The sequence below is a fragment of the Triticum aestivum genome, chromosome 3B (genome assembly GCF_018294505.1).
Source record: "Triticum aestivum cultivar Chinese Spring chromosome 3B, IWGSC CS RefSeq v2.1, whole genome shotgun sequence".
NCBI lineage: Eukaryota > Viridiplantae > Streptophyta > Magnoliopsida > Poales > Poaceae > Triticum > Triticum aestivum.
The window spans coordinates 20,689,092-20,699,503 of NC_057801.1; the positions used below are offsets into that span (position 1 = coordinate 20,689,092).

The window sequence follows — 10,412 nt, forward strand, 5'->3', positions numbered from 1 at the left end:
TTACAATTTGCTAACAAATGATTGCCCAAAGTTCCATCCCTTTGGCACAACGTTGTTGAATACAAGCGTGTGTCTATCAGTGTTGGTTAGTCGGAAGGAGAGCATCTTGTCGGTGAGGTTCGCCGACGAGTGCCAGTTAGCGCCCCAATTGCGTGCCATAGGCATCCAGTCATCTGAATCAGAGGTATTGACATCCATGGACTTGACTGAGCCTGCTGCAGCAATGTTGCTCACAAGCACAAGATTGAAGTAATTGTGACCATTGATTTTAAACCCCACGGCACCCTGCTTAACGCACGGAACTCCGTATGTGTATGGCAATGGCATAGAAAAAAGTTAAAGTTATATGTGGCTCTGGTGACTAATTTTTGAAGTTATAATAGGCATATATATACCTCTCGTACATGACGGGGATGATGCCACCTCTATAAACACCGATCTTCTCCCACGCCGGCTGGGTCATGTTGAAGTGTGGCCGTGGCGGGTTGCACCCGCCTCCGTTGTCATTCGGGAGGGCGTCATTTGGCGGGCAGACGTTCGTGGCAGTGACAGTCATTGTCACATTGGGCTTGCAAAACAACTGGTCCACTCGCTTCCGGTCGCATGCGATCTTGTACCACTGCCTGCACGCGGCACTGCCATTGAACATCATGATGCTCAAAGCCACCGTGCGTGTCCCATGTTCTTCAGAGAATAGGTTGCCGTACCCTCATGCGCCACCTGCAATACATGGTGCACATCGCTAGTGTTAGTGCAGAGAAGAACAAGATAAACCGGGCATGCACGCACTAGATTGATGTAGAGGCATGAGTTGAATGAATAGTTGAGTACCCATTGTGTCGGAGGCGTGAGCGCAGCCGTAAAACGTCGCAGGCTCCTTCTGCCAGACAAACGGTTGCGGCGATGGCGTGGCCGGGTTGTCCGCGGCCACAGAGAGCACACAGCCGATCACCGCCAGCAGCACCCCTGCAGCAACTCGAGCTGGAGCCATATCTGCCGCTTGCTGTGTCTGCCCTTCAAGTATCTGTGGATGCGTTTACTCGTGTGTGATTTGCTGCTGACGGTTGTGAGCTGCTCTGGTGAACTGACAACCGTTTGTGTGTCTATAGTCCTCACATGCCGTCGATTTGTGCGTACGTTGCTGGAGGATTCAGCAAGGCCACCCTGATTGGATGAATGAAGCATGTACCGTGCAAAGGTGCCTGGCCGTGCAGCCGTGCCATGGCTTGCGTGTCAATCAATAGAGATATGTACAGTATCCTGCATCCGCCAAGGCAGACACGTCACTTGAATCATACGATGAGTGATCAGGTCCTACATTTGGTCCTCCACGTCGGGGGCACACATCGGGTGTGATGATTAGGTCGTGAAGAAACCTTAAGTTGTCAGTAAGGCACATCGATAGATGCTTTCAATCCGTATCCGTCCATTTTTATGCATGCTCATGAAGCATGTTCGTCGGTTTAACGTTACGTTCTTGGTGGTGGATCATTCTTCTTTTTTTAAGGGGGTGGTGGATCATTCTGTGGACGTTAAACCATGCAACTCCTATTTTATGCAAGTTGCCCAAACGTATACGGGGGCACATTTTCGGTGAACAATTTATCGGTTTCACCATATATTTTCATTTTTACCTTTCGACTATTTCTTCTGGTTTCCCCTTTGGAGTTTGGTTTCTATTTTCTAGGGAGCAGCTAACCAACTGTTATCATTTGGGGCTCCTGGAAGGATAATTTTTTCTTGCCTCAGAGCACGTCAAGTGGTGCATCCATTCATTGCCGCGTATCGCATGCTGGGCGCTCCCTCTGGGTTTTTTTTACGCGTTTTCAGATTTTAGATGGTTTTTTTTAGCTTTTTGGTGTTTGCCCAATTTTCCTGGGTTTTGGAAAAAAATGTTTCGTTTCTTACGAAACACAGCCGTGCTTCTTGAGAAAAAAAGTGTTTCTATGAGAAGTACCATTGTCTTTCTGGTGGAAGCACAGATTTGCTTCTGCTAGAAACAAAATCTATGCCTTCGCAAGAAGCACATATTTGCTTCCACGAAAAGCAGAATCAATGCTTCTATCAGAAGCACAGTTTGTGCTTCTTGAAAGGGAAAAGCACAATCTGTGCTTACGAGAAACATAGTGCTTCCGCGAGGAGCACAACATGTGTTTCACTGAAAAAAGAGAAAACCGCAACATGTGCTTCCAGAAAAATGTGAAAACCACAACCGTGCTTTCAGGCTCCTTTTTTTTCTTTGGGTTTTCTTGGTATTATTTTTTTTATTGCCGGTTCTTTCGGTTTTTTTGTATTTTGTTGGTATTTGTTTCCTCCTATTTCTAGAGTTTTTTTCTTCTGGTTTCTGGGTTTTTTCTTGAAAAATGTTCATTGCAACCTATTAACATGTGATTTAGTTTTGACCTTCTCGACGTGAAATATGCAATGCTGAAAATGATTCGGTATAAACGCATGGTCCCAAAGATAAAACGTTTTCAATAAATGAATCTATAAAAAAGTAAACTCTCAGGTTGTGACAAGTGGCACATGCAATGCATCCACTTGTCAACACCTAAAGAGGTGGGGAATGACCTTTGAAAAGGGTTAACCCTTAACCAATGATTTGGTTTTACGATATTAAAAATATACTTCTTCAATGATATTATAAGCGACTCTATAAAAATCTAATGGTATTGTATCACATTGGGACGGCCCATATAGGGGAAGGCGTGTGTGGAGGTTTGCCCACCTGTTTACTACGGCAGGGGCACTTATTTGAAGCACAAATGGTCGAGCATACGCATAGAGCGCTCACTCCCTGAGCTGGCCCAATTCGGTGCATCCTGGAGCACTTCGTCCTGAATGATTGTCTTTCATCTATTTAATATTTTCTGTCTTTATAATTGGTTTTTTAATACATTTTTATTTCTCTGAAATTTTAATTGCTAAACTAGTTTTATCACTATTAAAATATTTTTCAAAGATTATGTTATTGAGCCTCTTTGGGGCGGCCCATATATGGAAGGAGTTGTGAACCTTTGTCCACCTATTTGTCACGGGAACATTTGTCCAACTATTAAGTGATGTGCGACCTGAAGAACGAGCCAGCGCGCACCCTTTGTACGGCCCATTTGCACGGTGCCACTTTGCACGGCCCATTTGCAGAGCTGGACGCGCCCTGTTTTTTTCGTCTTATCTTTATATTTTTTCTGTACATTTTTGTTTTATTATTCTTTCGAATACTTGGGGAATAGAAAAAGGTTCCAAAATTCCAAAACATGAGAATTTTGAAAAACATGTTAAAAATCATAAAATGTTCACGGATCAAAAAAAATTATGGTTTTTTAAAGCAATGTTCATATATTTTTAGAAGTTCACGAGGGTCAAAAAATGTTTGCAAACTCGAAAAATGTTTACATTTTTTTAAAAAGCTCGGGTTTTAAGAAAAAGTTCACAACCAGATAAAAATATGTTCATTCAAACAAAAAAATGTTCGCGTATTCAGAAAACGTACATCATTTTTAAGAACATGTTAAAAATGTTTGCTGATCAATGTTTTCCCAATTTAGGAAAAATGTTTCCAAATTTAAAACGGATTAATTGATCAAAAAATGTGTGCCGATAAGAAAAATATTCACGGGTTTCATAAAAATATTCGGAATTTTCAAAAAAAAATTGTTCGTGAATTAAAATAAAAATTTTCACGGATTCAAAACATGTTTATGATTTCCAAAATATTTCACTATTTATAGAAATGCTCAAAAATTTGAAAATTGTTCATAAAATATGAAAATAAAAAGGAGAAGTGAAATAAAAAACAAAAAGTAAAGAAAAAAAATAAAAGAATAAAGAAAAATAAAAAGAAAAGAAAAACGGAAAAGAAAATTAATTAGGAGAAAAAACTGAATGAAAAAGCAAGAGAAAAAAGAAAAACCGGGTTGGGATGGTTCTATAGAACCTTCCCAAAGCCGGAAATGAGCTATATTGGGCCGGCCCAAACATAGGCAGCGCGGAAGCGGGGGCTGTGCGCGTGGTCGCTAACCAGTTACCCACGCGCCAAATAGGGTTTCCGTGGGAGCACCTATCTGATGCTCAAATGGTCGAGCAAATGTGTAGTCCGGTCGCTCCCTGGGCCGGCCTAATTCGGTGCATCCTAGAGTGCTTCGTCCTAAGTAATTATCATTCGCCAGATTACTATCATATCTTCTTCTAGCTGGTTTTTAACAGATTGTGGGATTTATTTTGATAGATTTAAAAATATAATAATCCAAGATTCAAAATGAAGAGGTTTACATACTTTTTTTAAAAAAACTTTTAGGAATATTAAAGAAATCATATAGTACAAGAGATGTCACAAATTAAAACATATTAACATATTGTCAAACTTAAAATGTTATTATGAAAATGATTGTGATTGCTACAAGAGTTAAGACCCAAACTATTTTTTTCGTGTCTTATCTGAATGGGTGTAAAATTTATCGCAAAGGTTTGTGCAGGAGAGACCCAAATCTTCGTTACTGATCCTGCAGCCGTGGCCCATGTCCTTCTCTACTCAATCGCAGACCAATCACGCTTGGAGAGTAAGAATATGTTGCCTCCCTTCCAATCTTTGAACCTAGTGTTAACGTATTTTTATGAATTAGTAATTGTATGCAATGGGTCGTCGAAGGGGTTTAGGGGAAATGGATAGGGGGAGAAGACTCATCGAAGGGGTTTAGGGGCAAGGGAAAGGGGATAGGGGGGGGGGGGAGATTCTCGAAGGAGTTTAGGGGCAAGGGATAGGGGGAGAAGAGTCGTCGAAGGTGTTTAGGATACGGTTAGGGTGAAATGGTGTCGAGTTGTCGAAGATGAGCCTTCTTTGTTAGGGGTTTAGGGGTCATAGGTCTGCATCGTTGTTCGATATGTGTGTTGACTTCCAGTCTGATGGTGCTCCTTTTGCAAGAGATGTTTTAGGACGAAGGATCATGTCTGTTGTCGTAGGAGGTCATCCTTTTTCTTCTCCTCCTCCAAGACCTTAGTAAAGCGGGGGGGGGGGGGGGGGGTGGAAGCACGACCATCACCCACGGTGGCTAATAACAGTGAGTGAGTATCAATCATGGTTTCTTTACACTTATCAACTAATGAAAGATAATCACACGTACCTTCAAATTTAGCTGAATTCTTTCCTGTTAAGGATCAGAAAATTGAGACACAATTCTACATGCTAGGAGTAGGCAGGGTCTTTTTCAATTTGCTGGTCAATCAAGATTCAAGGAACAACAAATACTAGGCATGATCAAACCATCTGCCTCATGGTGGCATAGGCGTCTAGGTCACCCCTCCCTGCCGGTGGTCTAGAAAATCCTTCGAGATCATAGTCATATAGTGTCGAATTATAAACATCACCTTGTTTGTGATGTGTGTCGAACGACTAGTGAGTAGGAAACTCCTTCAGAGATTATTTTCTCGGATGTATGGGGCCCTGTGCCTATTTCAATTTGTAGACAAGAATATCACGTCTGTTTTATTGATGATTTTAGCAGATTCGGTTAATTCTATCTCCTTATAAATAAATCCGATGTTTTAAAAAATTTCATCTCTTTCAGCAACATGTTAACTACTCCCTCCATTCCTTTATGTAAGATGTATTATTTCCGGCACAGTGACCAAGGCATATAATTATACACATGTTAGAATGAAATTAACCTTGGCAAAATCAAGTGTCGAATTATACACATGTGGCTCCGGTGACTCCGGACTAATTTTTGAAGTTATAAGATGCACATATATACCTCTGGTACATGACGGGGATGATGCCACCTCTATAAACACTGATCTTCTCCCAGGCCGGCTGGGCCATGTCGAAGTGTGGCCGTGGCGGGTTGCACCAGCCTCTGTTGTCATTGCGGAGGGCGTCATTTGGCGGGCAGAAGTTTGTGGCAGTGACAGTCACCGTCACACCGGGCTTGCAAAATAACGGGTCCGCTCGCTTCCAATCGCATGCGATCTTTAGCACTGCCCGCACGCAGCGCTGTCATTGAATAGCACAGTGCTTAGAGCCGCCGTGCGCGTCCCGTACCCTTTAGAGAAGAGGTTGCCGTACCCGCACGCGCCACCTGCAGTATATAATTCACATTGCAAGTGTTAATAGACAAAAGAATAAGACGAACAAGGCATGCGCACACTAGATAGATGTACAGGCGTGAGTTGAATGATTAGTTGATTACCCATTGTGTCGGAGGCGTCAGCGCTGCCGTAAAATGTTGCATGCGCCTTCTGCCAGACGAACGGTTGCGGCGATGGCTTGGTCGGGTTGTCCGCGGCCACAGAGAGCACACGGTCTATCGCCGCCAGCAACATCCCTGCAACAAATCGAGCTGGAGCCATATCGGCGGCTAGCTCTTGAAGTTTGATGAACTTGTGGCCTAAATTAGTGGAAGCGTTTGTTGGTGTGTCTATATTGCTGCGGGTACATTGGGTATATTAGCGGGCTTATTCCATCTTATTGTCCGTCCGCCTCAACGTCTATATAAAGGATTACGTATGGGCAATATTGAAACTGTACTTTCCAGTAGTATCGCTGCTGTTTTTTTTTTGCAGCTTTCGTAGTTGCTGGAACTATGTGGTATGGGTCAGCTTTGCATTTTAGATTTGGATCTTTTTCTTATTTCAAAATAGCGAAAAAGTTAAATAAGAGGTGTTAAGCCTTTTATCATTCTGTCATCGAGCTATTTTGCCGCAGGACCTCCCCTACAGTATCGTCACTGCAGTAGAGTTTAACCACCAAATTCGGGATGGATTGGTGTGGTTCCTCTGCTGACGGTTGTGAGCTGCTGTGGTGATCTGACGATTGTTTGTTTATATAGTCTTCACTTTGGTCGATTTGTACGTACGTCACTGGAGGATTCAGCAAGGCCACCCTGATTGGTTCAATGAAGCACGTAGCGTGCAAAAGTGCCTGGCCGTGCAGCCGAGCCATGGCTTGCATGGCAATCAAGAGATATATGCATAGTATATGCATGTAAGGGCAGACCCCTCTCTTGAATCGTACGACGAGTGTTCATGTCCTGCATTTGGTCCTCAACGTCGGCGGCGCACATCGGCGTGTGATGATTAGGTAGTGAGAAAATCTTGAGTTGTCAGTAAGGTACCTCGATAGATACTTTCAACCTGTACCTGTCCATTTTTATGCATGATCGTGAAGATATGATCGTTTGTTTGATTATGCGAAGTAATTATTTTTCGAATTTATTGGATTTCTTACCACATATGTCACGTGGTATTATGCAAAGTAGTTTGATATTGCATTGGTGATGGTGGATTATCCTGCGGATGTTAAACCATGCCAATTTATCTATACCTACACCTAATAATAAAGGGGCTATTGCTTCTCGTATTACGTCACTAATATTGCCCACAAATTTGTAAATTATTATCCACCAATGCCACCTATAAGTGACAAAAAAACGTTTTGCAGATAATCCCCTGATGTTTAAAAACCATTTCGCAATATAGAAAATGTTTGCAATTTTTAAAAAATGTTTACAATTTTTAAAAAATGTTTGTAAATACTAAAACATGTTCACAATTTTTATTTTTTTCTGAAATTTGTAAAATTGTTCAGGAATGATCGAAGGTATGTAGTTAAACAGTAATGCTTCCAAGTATCTGTGACTATATACGCGCGTGAATTTTGAAGAATTAACTGCCGAGGTGGATCAGAATATTATAGTATGTTTTTTAGAAAACATTTCTTGACATTCAGAATAATTCTCTGAATCACCAAGTTTTTCTAACAACCACTGTATTCTTTTCGAAAATGTGAACATCGCTTCAATTTGTGAATAACTTTAAAAACATTTTCTTTCATTTTTGAACAAATTTTCAAAATCATGCGATGAGATGTGAACAAAATGTGGTCATCGCCATTGAAGATAATGATTTTTTTCTCCCGCTGCAATGCATGGGCCCTGTTGCTAGTCCTATTTTATGCATTTTGCCCAAACGTGTACGAGGGCAAGTTTTTGGTGAGCAATTTATTGGTTTCATCATACCTTTCATGTTTGTTGTTTGTCCCATTCCACTTTTTTTTTCTGGATTACTCTTTCGAGTTTGGTTTCTATTTCTAGGGAGCAACTAACAAATGGTTATCCTTTGGGGCTCCCACAACGATCATTTTTTTCGTCGGAGCACATCAAGTAGTACCATGATGCATGTACCATGTCGAAAGAACTAAACACCTCAATCTTCTTATATAAGAGCACAACTTAGCGACAAACACACCACTCTCCTTCTCAATGGGCACAGAGAAACATCAGAGCAAATACACAGTTGGTCTATTTTAAGAGCAAAGACGGGAAATGCAGTTGGATACTGTAGAAGTAGCCTAGTCGTCCTACTCTCCATGTGCAATTGTAACACGAGAGATATGTGTTAGGATTAGGAGTCGTCGGGATTCAGTTCCTTGCTCTATTCCATACTTGGTCCTTCATTGGGGTCATCGCTCTTTGATATGAAGCCAGCCGCCGTCACGTATCGCATGTTGGGCGCTCGCTTTAGGCCCTTTTTTACGCGTTTTCGGATTCTTGATTGGCTTTTTTTGGCTTTTCGGTTTTCCCTAATTTTCATGGATTTTGGAGAATTGCTTTTTATTTTTTTTGCGAAACACAACCATGCTTCTTGAGAAAAAAAGTGCTCCTATGAAAAGCAGTGTTTCTTGTGGAAGTGCAGGTTTGTTTCTGCGAGAAGCATAACCTGTGCCCCTTGAGAAGGAAAAGCATAATCTGTGCTTGTGCGAGAAACATAGTGCTTCTGCGAGAAGTACAACATGTGTTTCCGCGAAAAAATAGAAAACCACAACATATGCTTCTGAAAAAAAAGTAAAAACCACAACCATGCTTCCGGCCTCCCTTTTTCTTTTGGTATTTTTGCTTTGGTATTCTCTTTTTCAGGTGCCGGTTTTTTTCGGTTTTTGTTTTCAATTTCTTGTTATTCATTTCTTCCTAATTTCAGTTTTTTTTCTTCAGGTTTCTGGTTTTTTTGTGAAAAAAAAAGTTCAGTGAAAGCTATTAACATAGGATTTAGTTTTGACCACCTCGACGTGAAAATATGCAACTCTGAAAATGATTTGGTATAAACACACATTTGAAAAGATAAAACATTTGGAATAAACGAATCTACCAAAAAAAAGGGAAACTCTCCGGTTGTGACAAGTGGTGCACATGCACTACATCCACTTTGTCAGCACCTAAAAAGGTGGGGAATGACCCTTGAAAAGGGTAACCCTTAACTAGTGATTTTGTTTTTTCTAACGATATTAAAAATATATTTTTCCAAGATATTACAAGCGTATATAAAAAATTCTAATGTTACTGGGCCACATGGGGAGTGTCCATATAGTTATTTGAAGCACACAATGGTCGAGCAAACACATAAGTGCTCGCTCCCTGGGCTGGCCCAGTTATGTGCATCCTGGAGCACTTCGTCCTGAATTATTGTCTTTCGCTAGTTTAATATTTCTCTTAATTTTAATTGCTAAACTAGTTTTATCAATATCAAATATATTTTTCAAAGATATTTTAAACAACTGTTAAAAATATTGTTATTGAGGAGGTGTTTGTCTACCTATTTTTCCAATTATTAAGAGCATTGCACAATGGCGAATGAACCAGCGCGACCCTCCTTTCCCCAGCGATCCACTTCGAACCGGCCTATTTGCGAAGTTGGACGTGCCCTGTTTTTTCTTTATTTTGTACTTGTATTTTTTATTTTATTTTTTGTTTTATTCATATTTCAAATACTTGGGGATTACAAAAAGGTTCTAAAATCCAAAATCTGTGAATTCTGAAAAACATATTAAATAAATCATGAAATGCTCACGGATCAAAAAAATGTGATGTTTTAGAAACACCCCCCCCCCCCCCCCCCCCCACACACACACACACATATTTGTGACTTGGACAAATTTTACCATTTAAAAAAACACTCGGGTTTGACACAAATAATCACAATCTGATAGAAAATATTCACGAAAACAGAAGAATATTTGCATGTTCAGACAATGTTCATGATTTTAAATAATCTGATAGAAAATTAATTTTCGAATTCAAAAAATTGTTTCCAAATTTCAATACAGTAATCAATTAAAAAGTGTTCACAACAAAGGAGTATTCACGAGTTTGAAAAAAAATTCACGAATTTAGAAACAAATGTTTACGAAGCCAAATAACGTTGATGGTTTAAAACATGTTTATGATTTCGAAAAAATCACTATTTATAGAAATGTTCACAAATTTGAAAATTGTTCACAAAATATAAAGCTATAAAAGGTAAAATGATATATAAAAAAGAAAAGTATAATGAAAAAGATAAAGAAAAAAATAAGAAAAGAAAATGAAAAAGGATAGAAAATGAAGAAAGCAAGAAAAAAACTGGTTTGGAACGGTTCTAGAACC

The 10,412-nt window shown here is 40.2% G+C and overlaps 1 protein-coding gene and 1 pseudogene across 1 annotated transcript; both read right to left on the minus strand.

Annotated features, from left to right (window-relative positions):
• LOC123064427 (expansin-A24-like) lies at positions 1-991 on the minus strand (annotated as a pseudogene).
• Positions 992-5,128: 4,137 nt separating this feature from the next.
• Positions 5,129-6,345, minus strand: LOC123067182 (expansin-A23-like). The gene is made up of 4 exons (XM_044490094.1): positions 6,186-6,345; positions 6,030-6,074; positions 5,751-5,916; positions 5,129-5,144 (listed from the first exon to the last, which is right to left on the minus strand). The coding sequence occupies exons 1-4, from the start codon at positions 6,343-6,345 to the stop codon at positions 5,129-5,131; spliced, it is 387 nt and encodes a 128-aa protein (XP_044346029.1).
• Positions 6,346-10,412: the final 4,067 nt, after the last annotated feature.